General features: G+C 48.0%; 1 protein-coding gene across 3 annotated transcripts in view; it reads right to left on the bottom strand.

Moving 5' to 3' along the window:
- The window catches only part of LOC139373416 (microtubule-actin cross-linking factor 1, isoforms 1/2/3/4/5-like), a 283,532-nt gene that overhangs the window by 16,363 nt on the left and 249,141 nt on the right, over window positions 1-18,028 (bottom strand). For 2 of the 3 annotated variants that reach the window (XM_071113886.1, XM_071113887.1), the window contains exons 60-80: window positions 16,607-16,933; window positions 16,378-16,462; window positions 15,948-16,174; window positions 15,513-15,719; window positions 14,875-15,102; window positions 14,282-14,500; window positions 13,771-13,974; window positions 11,604-11,829; window positions 10,494-10,720; window positions 5,063-5,185; window positions 4,800-4,901; window positions 4,434-4,535; window positions 4,014-4,187; window positions 3,627-3,782; window positions 3,087-3,284; window positions 2,587-2,715; window positions 2,083-2,271; window positions 1,472-1,627; window positions 917-1,123; window positions 652-771; window positions 311-480 (exon numbers count right to left, since the gene is read on the bottom strand). In XM_071113886.1, coding sequence (XP_070969987.1) covers window positions 311-480; window positions 652-771; window positions 917-1,123; window positions 1,472-1,627; window positions 2,083-2,271; window positions 2,587-2,715; window positions 3,087-3,284; window positions 3,627-3,782; window positions 4,014-4,187; window positions 4,434-4,535; window positions 4,800-4,901; window positions 5,063-5,185; window positions 10,494-10,720; window positions 11,604-11,829; window positions 13,771-13,974; window positions 14,282-14,500; window positions 14,875-15,102; window positions 15,513-15,719; window positions 15,948-16,174; window positions 16,378-16,462; window positions 16,607-16,933 — 3,776 coding nt within the window. Of the gene's footprint in view, window positions 1-310; window positions 481-651; window positions 772-916; window positions 1,124-1,471; window positions 1,628-2,082; window positions 2,272-2,586; window positions 2,716-3,086; window positions 3,285-3,626; window positions 3,783-4,013; window positions 4,188-4,292; window positions 4,305-4,433; window positions 4,536-4,799; window positions 4,902-5,062; window positions 5,186-10,493; window positions 10,721-11,603; window positions 11,830-13,770; window positions 13,975-14,281; window positions 14,501-14,874; window positions 15,103-15,512; window positions 15,720-15,947; window positions 16,175-16,377; window positions 16,463-16,606; window positions 16,934-18,028 lie in introns of all 3 variants that reach the window. The other variant, XM_071113888.1, reaches the window with a different exon arrangement.

The raw sequence follows: 18,028 nt of genomic DNA, 5'->3' as shown, positions 1-18,028 counted from the left end.
GGAGAAGGAAAAAGTAGCTGTCATTATACGAACTTTGCCTTTATGATCCAGTATTCTATTTTGGCAGCGGCCTGGAGAGCTACTGGGTTTGCAAGGTTTTGTTCCAGACCTGCTTCAACACGCTTGTTTCAAATAATCAGTCAATAATCATGGGGTTCAATCAGGACCAGAATTAGCTGAATCGGGTGCGTTACTTAGTGCTGGACTGGAACAGAAACCTGCACAGTCAGTCACTCTCCAGGACTGGAGTTGGAGAACAGTCCCATATAGTCATTGTAATAAAGCATTAGGCGTGGAGTTTTCCCCTCACCTCTCCACACTCTTCCCACAAACGGTGTCCCACTTGTCCCTGACCTCCCCCAGTAGGTGGTCTAGTTTCTGGGTGTCTTCGGGCAGCGTGGCCTTGTCCCTCATGGCCTTACCAGACCTCACTGTGGTGTCATACACCGGCTGCTTCGAGCCCAGAGCCTTCTGAAACTCCTTCGGCCGGGAGGAGAGAGAGGGGTATTTAGTTAAGGATACCATGTCGTACAGGTAAGAGGACCTAGATTAGGCAGCCTCATCATATGTTGTGTGTGAGTATCACTCAGATCCCGATTATTTCCATGCAAGACCCACGCAGTGAGCTTGAAAGTGAGACTCCTACTGCACCTTGTGTTTGGTCAGTTGTACTCTGATCTTGTCTGGTTCGTTGGAGATCTCCAGCTCTGAGTCGAGCCGGCTCTCAGCCTCCTCCAGCCAGTCAGACAGTTTCCTCCACGCCTCATGGAACTAGAGGGAGGTCAAGAGAAACTGGTTGATCATCTCTAACGGATGTGTGCATTCTGGTACAAAATGGCTGCCATATATCATCCATTCAGGTGCTGCATACTGGTTAGGGTGAATGCCGTAAAAAGGACCACCCTGGGGTCAGTACCTGCTTGGCCCTCTTGCGGGCCTCGTCGAGGTGTCTGCCACGGTCCAGGGACCTCTGCACCAGCTTGTCCCAGCGGGCCTGTACACTCAGCAGCAGGTTCTTGATCAGAACCACATCCTGCTTTATACTGGCGAAACGCAGCTGAGAACCTGCCTTCTCCAGGGCCAGCACCTGCTCCCTGTGGGTGTTCACCTCATTCACAAACACCTGGGGGGGAACAGAGAGAGGCCGAGAGCGTGTTACAGTTGAATTCGTCCCTCGTGACAGCCTTAACATGAAATTGATTAGCTGATTTGGTTCTGGGTGACATGACTTCAGCTGTACATGCAGATCACCACATACCAACATAAAGGAAGGGAAATGTATCAAGTCTGCAAAATGTCTGATGAATATGATAAGTCAACTTACATTTATATTTATGTAAAATACAGTCAAGTAAATACCATCCTATTCCATGGTAACCACTCACCGATATAACCCCACCTACCATAGAAATTAATGTAAATCACGCATAACATAGGATCTCTACACTTCCACGGTGCCTAAACTGCCCACCTTGTGTTCGTCTATCTGAAAGAGGACAGTGTCCAGGATGAGGGAGGGGGGCTGGGCCATGTTGAGGGTCTGCTCTGCCTGGGTCAGCCAGTTGATGGTGTCCTGGAGGGAGGACTGGAACCCTGTGGCCAGCGACACCGCCTCGTCCAGCTTCGCCTAGGGGGGGGGAATAGTCAGTGAAAGGTTTGATGGTAACATATACACACAGCTCCTATGTAAAACAGTGTTTTTTATAGTCGAGCTGTGAAAATGTAAATGTATATTGTATTAGTTTGAGTCTAAAACCTTCCCAGTAAAAACACGAGTGCAGCACTTCAAATATACATATATACAAATGAAACATTCACCACTTTGCGTTAGGTGCTTGTTTCTCAAATGAGCAAAAATTCGCTCTAAGCTTCGCAACAATGACATTTTCTGAGGGAGCTCTTCGAGAGAAGATTCCGCAACTTCTGGAGAAAAATGGAAATATATAAAAAGGTTCTTTATGGCTACAAGTAAAAACCAAGGTGTTTTGACTTTTGGTCTTGTTCAGGGTTTTTTAAATCAGTATTAGAAGGAACTCGTCCTCATAGCTCTTCACGTATCTAAACGGAAGGTTCCTCTCTCACCGTGCGGTCGTCCATCTTGGTGTTCAGGCTGGCCCACTTGTTCTGCAGCAGGGCCAAGTTCTGTTGAGTCTGGGTCGTACCAGCTCCGGGGCCACCCTCCTCCCCCCCGCGGGAAAGCAACATGGACTCTCCCGCGTCCAGCAGCCGGTTGTACTGCTCAGCGCGCTGGGCCAACTGGGTCTGGAGCTCCTATAGAGAAAGACACACAGATGTTTCCAAAGGAATTTGATACTTTGAGGATCCGCCCAATAACAACCGTTGTTACATAGACATGCAGAATACATAACCTAACACACCCATTACACATGGTTAAAAACAACGTATATACAGATTAGATCGTAGATTGGACAGTGAATGAGTATTGTACATCATATCTAGTGTATGTGTGGCCAGGGTGCAGTGTCATAACGTGTATCCCCATTAGCATGTGTTTTCTCCATCACATCATATCTAGTGCATGAATTGGCAGGCTGCAGTATCATTAAAATGTATCCCCAGTATTACCAGGTGCTGCTGCAGCTGCTCCCGGGCCGTCTCAGGCAGGCCACCTGTGGGTTTGGCTGCAGACAGCTGGCTCTCTGTCCTCCTCAACCACTGCAGGAACTCCTCCAGCTCACCATGGAAACCCTCCGCCTGGGGAACGAGGAACAAGGAGGGGAAGAGGAGAGCGGGAACAAGAGAGGAAGTCATGAGTTAAATGTTAAATGGCAGTGCTACTGTGTCGTTCATTCACTTGCCCCATGGTTTTTAGCTCAACTAAGATTAAGTACAGTATTTAAACGGTTCCTTAACTGGGAAAGAACACATTTTTCTAGGGAGATGATAACCTGATAATCTTATTTGTACAAGTTGGAAACCCGTAATATATAAATATAATTACAGGGAAGGTTGAGACAAAATGGATAGAAATGGTTTCATTCTTTCTTTTCGCTTAGTTCAGTTCAGTTAAACAGTTCAGTTACTGTAAAACTCGTCCCAGCCCACTCCTCCTGCATCCTTCCTACCTGGTGCAGTGCGGCCTCCAGTAGTTTCTGTCGGTCCTGGGTCTTGAGTAGCAGGTTCTCCCAGCCGCGGTTGAGGTGGTCCAGCTGGCCGCGGAGGTGGTTGGCCTCATCCCCGGGACTGGACTCCAGCAGCTCGGCCCCCGCCGCGTTCACCGTCTCCACCGTGGACCGATGGGACAGCACGTCGTTCCTCAGCACCTGAAAGAGAGCGAGGGAGGGAGTGTTGGTTACACTTCTCCAATGCAATAATTGATGTGAACCAAGCATTCTGGCACGAAATGGCTGCCATGCATAATCTATAAGGGAAAGTAACAGAAGTGAGGCTGATATGGATGGGAGATTGAGGAGCGATGAGAGAGGTCGAGTTAGACTAATAAAGCCCTTTTCCTGATGGAGAATCTCCATTGAAAGTGCTTTTTAGTCCAGGATTGGCTTCCTATGGGTCTTGGGAAACTGGCCGTTAAAGAGTCCGGAAATGAAAGAAGAAGAGGAGTGTTGGGTAAGAGTGTGGAAGGGAAAGCTATAGAGGGGTAGACGTACGTGGTGCTTGGCCAGTTCTATCTCGATGGCCTTGGGGTCAGAGTTGACGGGTCTCTGTGTGTCCAGGGTGGCGTGGGTGTGACTCAGCCAGGACTGCAGCTCAGACAAGGCATGCTGGAACTGACCGAGTGCCAGGAGCGCACCCTCCAACTTATGCTGTAGGAAACAGAATGGGGAAAACAGCGCTTCTTCATTAATCATGTCAGGTTGAAATCTGTAATCTATTGTACATATCTGAAGCGCCAATTCATTTGAATATGAGTTTGAGTTCCAGAGGACTGAAGACGTTCTTTTAGAGAGGGCAGCAGAGCTACTGTAGCTACTGCCCCTCCTGTACAATAGTTAGGGAGCCACTGAACGCAACGGGTCAATGCATAGTTTGTGTACCTGTCTGTGAGTGATCTTGTCCCCCAGGTTGTCCCAGAGGTGTCGGAGCTCCGTGAGGGGCTCCTGGATCATGTCTCTGTCGGTCTGGTCCGAGACCTTCTTGAGCAACAGCTCCCCCTGGTGGCACAGCTTCTCCATGTCTATCTGCTGCTGGTACACCTCCACCTTGTAGTGCTGCTCACAGGAGGAGGAGTCAGGCCTGCATTAGCTGTTTGTTTATCATTAAAGTGATAGTTTACGTTTTTTTTTTTTATAACCAAGAGCGTATTTTTGACTTACCGATAATGTTATCTTGTCGTCAAAACCGTTTTTAAGAACAATACATATTATAAATATTTGTAGGATGATAAAAACATACTGGAATATTTTAAGTACACCGTCTAAAAGCTACATGACAAAACAATAGATTATGATTCAAACCTTGAGCTCTTCGATCTGCTGTTTGACAGTTCCCAGATCAGTGCCCACAGTGGACATGTCACACAGCTTGATCACTGCGTTGTCCAGGTAGTCAAACATGCTCTGCAACACACACACACACACACACACACACACACACACACACACACACACACACACACACACACACACACACACACACACGAGTCAATCTAACTTCTACAAACTATAATGATGATCGAGGTCCTGACACTTCCTCTACTTCATGACAGATTTACATTTCCACTAAGCATCTACTTTCATAAAGAACAAGTGTGCAATAAATACCAGATTATTTAATTATCTGACATACTGAGCTGAAACAGCGATGCATTCTGGGACACTGACCTGCAATGCATCCTGGTACTGCACAGAAGCCGTCATGGCCTCCTCCAACCTCTCCATCCTCTCTCGCCACGTCCGGTTCAGGCCTTCCCAGGCGGCATTCATCTGAGAAACGGATAGAGAGAAGGAAGAAGAGAGGAAAGATGAAGCACACACACTGCATTGCAATAAAAAGACCAACAGAAAATGTAGACAGAAAATATCATGCACCGAGTCCATTAATGATTACGTTCTTGAAGTTGGTCGCTATCCTGTACTCCTCTCACCTCGTCGATGGTCTTCTTGACCTCAGGCTTCTCTGTTTCTCCGCAGGCGAAGATGAGGTCAGCCCCAAGGGTTCGTACAAACTCCAGCTCCTCCCTCAGCCCGTCTGTCTCGGCCTTGATGGCCTGGTGAGAGAGCGACAGACACACAGAGGGCATAGTTGGACAGATCAGATAACCCAACAGTCATTCCACTCATCAGTAACTACCTCTGCATATTCTCTCCCCTTCCTACCTCTGAGCTAACTACAGTACATCGGTGGAAAAAGTACCCACTTGTCATACTTGAGTAAAAGTACAAATAGAAAATGATTCAAAAGTGGAAGTCGCCCAGTAAAATACTACGAGTCAAAGTATTTGGTTTTAAATATACATAGCCCTTCCCACTCACAGCTCCTGTCAGTCAGTATACAGGTTGAAAAAGACAGATGGTCATTTATAAGCGCCTAAATTGAAATGCAGTGGCTGCACAGCAACACACTATACATGACGTTCTCCGCTTCACAGCTCTGTACGGGTTTTGACCGGAGCCGCTCTAAATGACAAGAAGGATCCCTCCCTCCGATTGGGCTACTCTTGCACATCAGTTGTTGTCGGAGTGAGGGAACGGCGGCTGTAAATGGAGAGGAAGCGGAAGCGCTCTGAAAGACGAGACGTTATATTAAATGCCATGTTGACGTCATACTCACGTCCCCGGGAAGAGTAGCTGAAGCTTCAGCAAAAGCTCATGGGGATCCAAATAAACACAAGCAAACCGCACACCCACGGGTCCAAGAGGGCACTTCACATTTCCATATTTGAAAACTCATGCCATTTACAGTATCAACGTTTATGATCGGCGTGTTTGAGGCACAGTTACAATGATGACGTGTGTTATAGCCTGGGTTGTCCTGGACAGAATGAGTCTGTTTTGTCGCATCATGAAGACAATTAGCCACGGAATTCTCACTCTATGTACACCACAATTAAAATCTGTCTGTCTGACGTGCCTTTTGAAAGCATTACAGTGCAAGATCATATTTTAACTTACCTAACAATGTTGGCAATAGAATAAGCTGTTTAATAAGCCAGATTGTGATTTATTTTATTGAATGTTTTTGGATGTCATAAACAGTAATTGTGTGATGGTGGGGACGCAGGGGTGTGTTCCAAACAAACAAAAAAACACAAGTGTGCTTGCTTCAGATCCTCAAATGGCACAGCTAGTTCCTTGAGTCATAAAAGTGCATTGAAATTCCAACTCAACCCAGTTAGACCTCTCACTCAAACCCTTGTAAATTGTATATTCTTATCTTGAAACTACTCCAGAATTTCGATGAATATTCTTATTGTGTTACGGAACGTATCCAGAGTGTTTTCAGATTTCGTTTTTGACAAATCCTGCGAAAAGCACAGATAAATTCTAGTGTGCAGAAAAATAATCTACTGTAATGTTGGGATTCAGTCTTGTGTCAGGTGAACTGTTGTGTCCTCACCTTGGGTATGATCATTTCCCCATGGTCATTCATATGATTTTTAGAGTTCTTCTGTTAGAAACATTCAAATGTGGCCCTCTCCTTATGAGCCAATCTCCACCAAATGTGGCCCTCTCCTTATGAGCCAATCTCCACCAAATGTGGCCCTCTCCTTATGAGCCAATCTCCACCAAATGTGGCCCTCTCCTTATGAGCCAATCTCCACCAAATGTGGCCCTCTCCTTATGAGCCAATCTCCACCAAATGTGGCCCTCTCCTTATGAGCCAATCTCCACCAAATGTGGCCCTCTCCTTATGAGCCAATCTCCACCAAATGTGGCATTCTCCTTATGAGCCAATCTCCACCAAATGTGGCCCTCTCCTTATGAGCCAATCTCCACCAAATGTGGCCCTCTCCTTATGAGCCAATCTCCACCAAATGTGGCCCTCTCCTTATGATCCAATCTCCACCAAATGTGGCCCTCTCCTTATGAGCCAATCTCCACCAAATGTGGCCCTCTCCTTATGAGCCAATCTCCACCAAATGTGAGGGTTTAAGTATCAAAAGTACAAGACAATACACAAATCTACTTAAGTTCCAAAAGTAATTTCGATAAATCCTTTCAAATTCCTTATATTAAGCAAACCAGACAGCACCATTATTATTATTTTATATTTATTTACGGATAGCCAGGGGCACACTCCAACACTCAGACATCATTTACAAACCAAGCATTTGTGTTTAGTGAGTCCGCCAGATCAGAGGCAGTAGGAATGACCATGTGTTCTCTTGATAAGTGTGTGCATTGGACCATTTTCCTGTTCTGCTAAGCATTCGTAAGAGTACTTTTTTATTGGGTGTCAGAGGAAATGTACAGTATGGGAGAATTAGCAGAAGCATCAATTGTAAAAAAAGTATATATTTCCTTTAGGAATGTAGTGGAGTAAAAGTTGTCCGAAATATAAATCCTAAAGTAAAGTACAGATACCCCCCGAAAATACATAAGTAGTACTGCAAAGTATTTTTTACTTGGTTACTTTACACCACTGCTACAGTAAATACATAGCTACTAACATGCTAGCATCATTCCTTTACGTCTCCTCTATCTTCACTACTCCTTAATATACTCTCTTTGTCTTACCCCCCACGGTGCTGTTTTCTCCCATATATATTCTACCTCAAAAGCCTTTATTCCTCCATATTTGAACGTCTGAATATCTTGCTATGCTTTCCTTGTACAGTGCATTTGGAAAGCATTCAGACCCCTTGACTCAGGCCACATTTTGTCACGTTGAAGCATTCGAAAATTGACTTCATTATTTTCCCCCTCACCAATCTACACAAAATACCCCATAATGACAAAACATAAACAGGTTTTTCAGAACATTATGCAAATGCTTTCAAAATAAAAAGTGAAATATCACATTTACATAAGTATTCAGACCCTTTACTCAGTACTTCGTTGAACCTTTGGCAGCGATTACAGCCTCGAATCTTCTAGGGTATGACGCTACAAGCTCAGCACACCTGTATTTGGGGAGTTTCTTCCATTCTCCTCTGCTGATCCTCTCAAGCTCTGTCAGGTTGGATGGGGAGCGTCGCTGCACAGCTATTTTCAGGTTTCTCCAGAAATGTTTGATCGGGTTCAAGTCTGGGCTGTGGCTGGGCCACTCAAGGACATTCAGAGACTTGTCTCGAAGCCACTCTTACGTTGTCTTGGCTGTGTGCTTAGGGTCGTTGTCCTGTTGGAAGGTGAACCTTTTCCCTAGTCTGAGGTTCTGAGTGCTCTGGAGCAGGTTTTCATCAAGGATCTCCCTGTACTTTGCTCCGTTCATTTTTCACTCAATCCTGTCACCTGTCACCCAGTTCCTGCCACTGAAAAACATCCCCACAGCATGATGCTGCCACCACCATGCTTCACCGTAGGGATGGTGCCAGGTTTAATCCAGACGTGTTGCTTGGAATTCAGGCCAAAGAGTTCAATCTTGGTTTCATCACACCAGAGAATCTTGTTCCTCATGGTTTCAGAGTCTTTGGGTGCCTTTTGGCAAACTCCAAGCGGGCTGTCATGTGCCTTTTACTGAGGAGTGGCTTCCGTCTGGCCACTCTTCCATAAAAGCCTGCTTAGTGGAGTGCTGCATAGATGGTTGTCCGTCTGGAAGGTTCTCCCATCTCCACAGAGGAACTCTGTGACCATCAGGTTCTTGGTCACTTCCCTGACCAAGGCCCTTCTCCGATTGCTCAGTTTGGCTGGGCGGCCAGCTCTAGGAAGAGTCTTGGTGGCTCTAAGCTTCTTCCATTTAAGAATAATGGAGGTCACTGTGTTCTTACGGACCTTCAGTGCTGCAGAAATGTTATCTTACCCTTCCCCAGATCTGTGCCTCGACACAATCCTGTCTCGGAGCTCTACGGACAATTCCTTCGACCTCATGGCTTGGTTTTTTCTCTGACATGCACTGTCAACTCTGGCACCTTATATAGACAGGTGTGTGCCTTTCCAAATCACGTCCAATCAATATAATTTACCACAGGTGGACTCCAATTAAGTTGTAGAAACATCTCAAGGATGATCAATGGAAACAGCTACATTTCCAGTCTCATTGCAAAGGGTCTGAATACTTGCAAAAATGTCTAAAAACCTGTTTTCGTTTTGTCATTGTGGAGTATTGGAGTATTGTGTGAAGATTGTTGGCAGTAAAGTAACAAAATGTAGAAAAAGTCGAGGGGTCTTGGCGAATGAAATATTGTTGCTACAAACATGCTCTATGCCTCCGTATCTTTTTCTTCCACTCCCAGTCTTTCTATAACCATTATCCCCTTCCTCCGCTCCTCTCTCTCAGTAACCCTCCACCCCCCTCTCCACACATACCTCTACCCTCCTCTCTCTCAGTAACCCTCCATCCTCCTCTCTCTCAGTAACCCTCCATCCCCCTCTCCACACATACCTCTACCCTCCTCTCTCTCAGTAACCCTCCATCCCCCTCTCCACACATACCTCTACCCTCCTCTCTCTCAGTAACCCTCCATCCCCCTCTCCCCTCTCTCAGTAACCCTCCATCCCCCTCTCCACACATACCTCTACCCTCCTCTCTCTCAGTAACCCTCCATCCCCCTCTCCACACATACCTCTACCCTCCTCTCTCCCAGTAACCCTCCATCCCCCTCTCCACACATACCTCTACCCTCCTCTTTCTCAGTAACCCTCCACCCCCCTCTCCCCTCTCTCAGTAACCCTCCATCTCCCTCTCCACACATACCTCTACCCTCCTCTCTCTCAGTAACCCTCCATCCCCCTCTCCCCTCTCTCAGTAACCCTCCATCCCCCTCTCCACACATACCTCTACCCTCCTCTCTCTCAGTAACCCTCCATCCCCCTCTCCACTCTCTCAGTAATTTTCCATCCCCCTCTCCACACGTACCTCTACCCTCCTCTCTCCCATTAACCCTCCATCCACCTCTCCACACATACCTCTACCCTCCTCTCTCTCAGTAACCCTCCATCCACCTCTCCACACATACCTCTACCCTCCTCTCTCTCAGTAACCTTCCATCCCCCTTTCCACACATACCTCTACCCTCCTCTCTCTCAGTAACCCTCCATCCACCTCTCCACACATACCTCTACCCTCCTCTCTCTCAGTAACCCTCCACCCCCCTCTCCCCTCTCTCAGTAACCCTCCATCCCCCTCTCCACACATACCTCTACCCTCCTCTCTCAGTAACCTTCCATCCCCCTCTCCACACATACCTCTACCCTCCTCTCTCTCAGTAACCCTCCATCCCCCTCTCCCCTCTCTCAGTAACCCTCCATCCCCCTCTCCACACATACCTCTACCCTCCTCTCTCCCAGTAACCCTCCATCCCCCTCTCCACACGTACCTCTACCCTCCTCTCTCCCAGTAACCCTCCATCCCCCTCTCCACACGTACCTCTACCCTCCTCTCTCCCAGTAACCCGCCATCCCCCTCTCCACACATACCTCTGCAGCCTCTATCTGCTGTTTGATGAGTGAGGGGTCCACCCCGGGATCCTCCAGCTCCCTGACGATGTCCTGCGAGTCACGGAGCGTGCTCAGTAGCGCCGCCATGTCGGCCCAGAACTTCCCAGCCAGGTCCAAGACGTCCGTCAGCTTCCCTTCCCGTTCCTCAGCCCTCTGCCGGATCTCATCCCACAGGGAGCGAAGGCGCAGCAGACGGGAACGCACGGCTGGGAGGGGGAAAGAGGGCGGTGGGAGAGATGAATCGGGAAGCGTGGTGTTATTTTTCCACGCTCGAAAGGATAGAGTTGTCACTATATGCGATTAGCTATGTGGAGATGGACGGAGGAATGATACGAAGACGAGTTATTATTCATTATTGCAGCCCTGAACCGAACCATTACGACAAATAGCTTAGAATTGATGATGTTATTGCTGATTTTGTCCCTTCTAGCATGGCCATCTAGAGACTAGCTCTCAAAAAATGGTATTTTACAGCCAGTCAGTGGGCTACACTCCCACTACCACTGCACAGAGCACTCATTCATAGTTATGAAGTGGTGTGCTGACAAATGGATGCGGACGGGGCGTGTCAAAGCTGGAGGACTTTGAGGCGGGGGCAGTCGCCATTTGTGCCGTATCACCATGTGTGCTGGGAGTGATCAAAAAGGTCACGCGTTTGTGAATCTGCGCCTTTGTGTTTCTGGGCGTCTGTGTTTTTTTTATTTAAAAAAAAATAAATAATTGATGAGACCAATCAGGTTTGTCAGTGGGATCATTGTAGTACTGTGTCGATGTGAGCATGCATTGTTTTGGTCACTCTCCTTTTATTGGAGTCATTGAGCTGACGCTCTTATCCAGAGTGACTTACAGGAGCAATTAGGGCTAAGTGCCTTGCTCAAGGGCAAAACAACAGATTTTCACCTAATCGGCTTTGGGTTTTGAACCAGCGACCTTTCGGTTACAGGCCCAATGCTCTTCAAGTCCAAGGTGCCTGCCGCTCTTATGAGTAACAGCCTCTCATTGCGTACGAGTGTGTGTGACGTATGTGATGTTAGTGTGTACACAGTACACGTAAGGTCTCTCTCTCTCTGTGCGTTTTCAGGCACTCACCCTGAGCGGCAGGGTCGTCGTGGGCTGCTCTACTGATGAGCTCCTCGCCGCGGGCACACAGGGCCGAGAAGGAGGGCAGCAGTTTGTCCAGCTCCAGCCCTGTTGCCTTGTGGTCGGCCAGCTGCTCCCGGATCTTATCTGCCTCCGCTGCCACAGGAGGAGGGGATCGGAGGCGCTGCACGGCCCCTTCCAGGGTCTCCAGCAGGGGATCCATCTTGTCGTGGAACTGGGAGGAGAAGAGAGAGGGTCAAGGTTTAAGAAGAGGAGGTGGGTAGCGCGGCTAATCGATAATTTCGGCTCAACGCCGTCCGGAGGCTCCGTACGGAGGGTGTGATGCCATCGCGGAGCCTCCGGAGGCCAAATCGAGCTCCGTACGGCGATGCTGTGCGCCTCACAGTATTTGTAACAATGCAGAGGGCTCCCGTTAAGTGCCGCACTGACATGATTGGTTGACGGTAGGTGGGGGCGGGAGGTCTTCTATAAACACAAACTCACTTCCTTGACAACTTCCTTCACAACAGCTCTTGCCGAAGCTCAATAGGCCTGAATGCCCTGACTTCTGCAGAGGTTGTATGGCAGTAAATACTGTACGACCACGGCAGAGGATTTACCATGCAGAGACTAAGGACGTTTTCTTATTATAATGCATACGGAGGGGAGCGGTGACATTTTGAAAATGCAGAGATCTTACCAAAAAAATACCATGCAATTTTGGATACTTGGAGAGGCATGAGATGCGGGAGTACTGTAGAGGTACTTACTAGACATGAATGAAGTTGACTTAGTTAGGAATAGGGTGCCCAACCTTCAGTCAGCACACATTGCCACAGCCTCACTAAGTGGTTGCTGATAAAGCTTATATGGATGTTTTTGGTTAATAACTGCATTTGAGCAATGTCAAAATGGGTAACGTGGACCGGAAGAGAGAAGAAGGGCAAACCTAGAGTTGCCAATTGCCAAATGTATCAAAACACACTAATTGGGAAAGAGGCGAGGCATTGGACAAAGTATACTTGGGAGTTATGGCGGGTTGTTTTAAGTCTAGACACAAGGTTCACGCAGGGAAAAAAGTCTAGTAACTAACAAACACATTTCTGCAAGTTGTGCCATTTGGTGTGTCAGTACTATGGTTACTAAGTCACGTTGTGGTCAGTCGGTGGTCTTACCTCTACCAGCTGGGTGATTGCCGTGAGAAGTGACGACGGATGGAGGAAATGGGTCAACACATACAGCACATCCACAATGAGTGAGAGGGCGGGATGGAGGGATGGAGCAAACCAGGGAGGGAGGGATGGAGGGAAGGGAGGGTGCAAGGAGAGGGGGAAATGTAAGGCACAAGGGAGGAATAGAGGAGAGGTTGGTCGTTTTTGGAGGGATAAAAAGAGAGAGAGAGGGATGCATAGAGAGGAGGAGTGGATGATATGGTCCATTAGGGAAGGGGGGGGGGGGGGGTGGAGAAACAACACATTGTGTTAGATCAATGACATGCACACACTCTGGCCAAGCGATATCAACAGCAGCAACAATCAGCTTCGCCCTCAGCGATAATCAATGGTGGCTCATGATTTATGAAATTAGGTGTTATGAGAGAGCATTTGACAAGAGAACTATTGAAATAAAATGTGAATGTTACTTATGGAAATAGAAATAGGAAAAGCGAGTTGTATGTAACCATTTTGTTTTTTTACTACAAGCGTAGCAAGAAGCTGTGTAGTTTAGCAAATAGCGACTACTGCTACTGCTGCTACTACCACCACTTCTTGGAGCTCAATAATAGGTTCTCTTCCATTCCTTTTATGGAAATTAGCATAAAGTGCCAAAACACAGTTCCAAGTAAGGAGTCCAGTACGCCATCCTAGTTTGAGCATCATTCCCAGAAATATCACTACACCCAATGCCTAATATCATACCACCCTCTAGTGGAAGAGGAGGGGAAGTGCACAATGACCGCATCATGCCATTAGCAGCTAGCTTGTAAGTATGGCATCCAGATTAGGAAATCTGAAGACTTCCAAATACGGATACAACACGGCTTACGGCATCCATATAAAGAAGTCATTTGTTTTCCTCATATGGATGCCGTAGTTCGGTTGTATTGGGGCAGCAATCAGTAGACACAAGCTTCGACACCTGACACCGATTTCAAATTCACTTCACGTAACCATACCTGCGCAGACTGAGACACAGCCTCATCCAGGGTGGTGGCGCGACCCTTGACGACCTCCTTGATGGCCACGTAGCGTTTCTCGGCGTCGCTGTAGCGCTGCTTCACCGTGGCCCCCTCCTGGTGACTCAGAGCGGCCAGCTGGGGGCCGATCTTCAGCAGCTTGTCGATGTGGGGCTTGTGCTCTGCTATGGACTCCCTCAGGAGCTGGAAGAGGGAGGGAGGGGAGGGAGAGAGGGAAAAAGGAGAGGCAGAAAGAGTGGCGAATAAGGAAGGAGGGTGATGGATAGTGTGATAGAAAGAGTGGTAGAGTCCGAGTTCCACACAGACAGAGAAAGAGAGGGAGAAATGAAAAAGGGAAATGATAAAAAGTAGAAGTGCTAGGAACTAACTCGACATGATACATCTTTTTCACAGGGACATTAGTTCAAATACAGCACTTAGAGCCTACTCCCATCCCACTACTCCCTCTCCTCCCCCGTCTGCCTCTCCTCCCACCCATCTCTCTCCTCACCCTCATCTGTTCCTGTTGTAGACGCAGGGCCTCAGTGTCGATGGCGGGTGGGGGCAGCTGGGCGATAAGTGTCTCCGTCTCCCCCAGCCAGGGCTCCAGGTCCTCCTGGGTCTCCCAGAAACGGGCCACCAGGACCTGGGCCTGCTCCAGGGCTGAGAATCGCTCCTGGTGCTGCTGGCTCACCGCCTCGTAGCGGGCAGACAGGGAGTCAGTCTTCTCCTGAGGAGAGAGAGGGGTATAGAACGGTTCTCATTTGGTAACTCGGCAAAACTCACTGGAATATTTTCTATTTTGTGTACTATTGTTGTTCTGTTTTACTTCAAGCACAAAAATACAAGAGTATTTGCCTATTTATATATCGAGCCCAAAACACAATATTTCCCTCCTTGTTTATAATATTTAACAATACCATAATAAAACGTCTACCATGTTGTTTGATTTTTCTGTGAATTAACTTTTCTTGAATTGGTCATTGCTTATATGTTACAAAAGTCCTCTTGGTCTGTTTGGAAGCCTTTAACCCTTCTCTTGAACTCCCTGCATTTCTCTGTCCTCTTTCACTCTCCCCTCCCCCTTCATCCATCTCTCCTCACCACCAGAGCGTCTCTCTGCTGGTCGCTGCACGTCTCCAGAATGTCGTCCCTGGTGTGGAGTAGCTGGTCCACGGTGTCTTTGTGTCGGATGATGTCGATATTGAAGGCCCTCTGGACCTGTAGCTGGGCCACGGTGACGTCAGGCTCCAGACTCAGAGGACCCAGGGAGGATAGCTTCCTCTCCGTCTCCCCAGCCCAGGTCAGCTCCGCGTCCACCGCCTCCTCATACTGAGGCACAGAGAGATACACACAGTTAGCACCGGCACACTCAGCCTCCCCATACTGACTGAGAGAATGATGCGTTACTTAGCAATCACAGTAGCGTTAGCTGGTTAGCATTACACACAGCCTCCTCACGCCAAGAGAAGAGGGGAAATGCCACAAACATTCGCATCATCCTCTTGTTGACAACGGGTGCAGAAACCTCATGAATGACTTCTACACACCATAGAGCCAGAGAACAAAGACATGAAAATAAAAACTGTTCAAATCATGAAATTCTACATTTAGCCCTACCGCTAACTATCAACACCATCATGCACTGTAAATACGAACCCTGAATGCACTCCGCCGCCAGTGCTCAGTGAAGTACTAACGGTGTACCCCTTTTCAAACTTGATTTTGTCACATTGCAGTACCTGTTGTGACCTCTGGATGGCAGCCTGTACCAGCTTTACCCGCTGGGTGATGGTCTCGGCCGCCGTTCGGTAGCGCTGGTTGGCGTCCGCCACCAGGCGGTCCAGACCCTCGCGGGCACGCCAGGGCACCAGGTCTAAGAGGGCATTGCCCACCTCGTTGACCGTGTCCAAAACCAGACGTTTCTCCGCTGACACACACTTCAGCTCCTGGGAGACACACACACACACACACACACAGATTGAGTATCTTCAACTCAAGATAGAAGTTCTACTTAAGCAACAGTTGGGCTATGGAACAAGGGATTCTTTAAGAAACAATGGTTGTCATTAATTGAAATGACCACTGAACATCTGGAAATATCAGACTGTGATTCTATTTGCACAGAATATGTTCCATATTCCCAGCATATATGTGTAATAAACTGTCAAGGAAACCTTCTGTCGATCCTGATAGGTCGGCGTGGCGTCGGGCTCCATGACGTTGAGCTCCGCCTCCACCTTGTCCAGCCAGTGGTTGAGGTCGTCGTGGGCGCTGGCGAATCGCGTACTCAGCTGCAGGGCCTGCTCCAGGGTGCGGAGGGCTCTGCTGCTCCCGCCCGTCATCTCGGCGTAGCGAGACTTGATACCGTCCAGCTTCTCCTGGATCAGCAGAACCTCCTCACCTACAAGGGGGTAAAAGAACAGACCAAGAGTCAGTGGAAGACAGGCTCCGTGGTTATCATATGCCTTTATAACGACAGGTCCAGGAACAGTCCTGGCTGTTTTGGCTGGTGATGGAGATGGTTAGAAGTGGGCTACTGGAGAGCTGGTCCAGAATCAGGGAAGGGAGAACCCGTAGTATCCAGAGTTCGAGATTGTACTGTACCTGTGGTTTGCTTGAGCAGGGCCTGTCCGTTCTTGATGGCCTGGTCAACCTGCTTCTTCCTGCTCACTATCTCTTCATTCAGAGACTGATGGGCGAAGAGGAGAGAAAATAGAATGAACACCCTATAGAGACTCAAGACAGTATTAGCCAATCCAATACTCCCTGCGGTAGTGCCCTACCACTGTGTGTTAATGAATAGCTACTCCCTCTCCAAACCAGAGTATCATACCAGAGTGTGCTTGTGCTGCTGGGTGAGGACCCCCGGCTGGTAGCTCTGCACCGACACCTGTCCCAGCCGCTGGCCCACCTCAGCCAGCCAGTTGAGCACCTCCACCTCATCCTCCCCAAACAGCTGGGCATTGGCCAGGGCCTGCTCCAGCATGACGGCCCTGCGTTGGCACCAATCACTGAGCTCCGAGTGGCCTAGCCGCACCGCCCCCACGCGCTCCCCCAGCCAATCGCGGTCGGCCGCGCAGCTGAGGGGCGCCAAGGATTGGCCGAGGGCCTGGAGGCGGTCGACCTCGGCTCCTCTAGAGGAGACGGCCTCTTGGACGGCCTGGGGTGGTGTGTGTGGAGAGGAGAGGGTGATGGGGGGGTGAAGGAGAGAGGAGGGAGAACAGAAGAAAAACAACAAATAAAAGAAAATGAGAGCATGCAGATGAGAAATCATAAGGAATGGCCATGAATCATAAGGAATGGCCATGAATCATAAGGAATGGCCATGAATCATAAGGAATGCCCATGAATCATAAGGAATGCCCATGAATCATAAGGAATGCCCATGAATCATAAGGAATGCCATGAATCATAAGGAATGGCCATGAATCATAAGGAATGGCCATGAATCATAAGGAATGGCCATGAATCATAAGGAATGGCCATGAATCATAAGGAATGGCCATGAATCATAAGGAATGGCCATGAATCATAAGGAATGGCCATGAATCATAAGGAATGGCCATGAATCATAAGGAATGCCCATGAATCATAAGGAATGCCCATGAATCATAAGGAATGGCCATGAATCATAAGGAATGGCCATGAATCATAAGGAATGGCCATGAATCATAAGGAATGGCCATGAATCATAAGGAATGGCCATGAATCATAAGGAATGGCCATGAATCATAAGGAATGCCCATGAATCATAAGGAATGGCCATGAATCATAAGGAATGGCCATGAATCATAAGGAATGGCCATGAATCATAAGGAATGGCCATGAATCATAAGGAATGGCCATGAATCATAAGGAATTGGCCATGAATCATAAGGAATGGCCATGAATCATAAGGAATGGCCATGAATCATAAGGAATGGCCATGAATCATAAGGAATTGGCCATGAATCATAAGGAATTGGCCATGAATCATAAGGAATGGCCATGAATCATAAGGAATGGCCATGAATCATAAGGAATGGCCATGAATCATAAGGAATGGCCATGAATCATAAGGAATTGGCCATGAATCATAAGGAATTGGCCATGAATCATAAGGAATGGCCATGAATCATAAGGAATGGCCATGAATCATAAGGAATGGCCATGAATCATAAGGAATGGCCATGAATCATAAGGAATGGCCATGAATCATAAGGAATGGCCATGAATCATAAGGAATGGCCATGAATCATAAGGAATGGCCATGAAT

This window comes from Oncorhynchus clarkii, chromosome 18, assembly GCF_045791955.1.
Source record: "Oncorhynchus clarkii lewisi isolate Uvic-CL-2024 chromosome 18, UVic_Ocla_1.0, whole genome shotgun sequence".
Lineage (NCBI taxonomy): Eukaryota > Metazoa > Chordata > Actinopteri > Salmoniformes > Salmonidae > Oncorhynchus > Oncorhynchus clarkii.
This window is presented reverse-complemented; position numbering and strand designations above follow the sequence as displayed.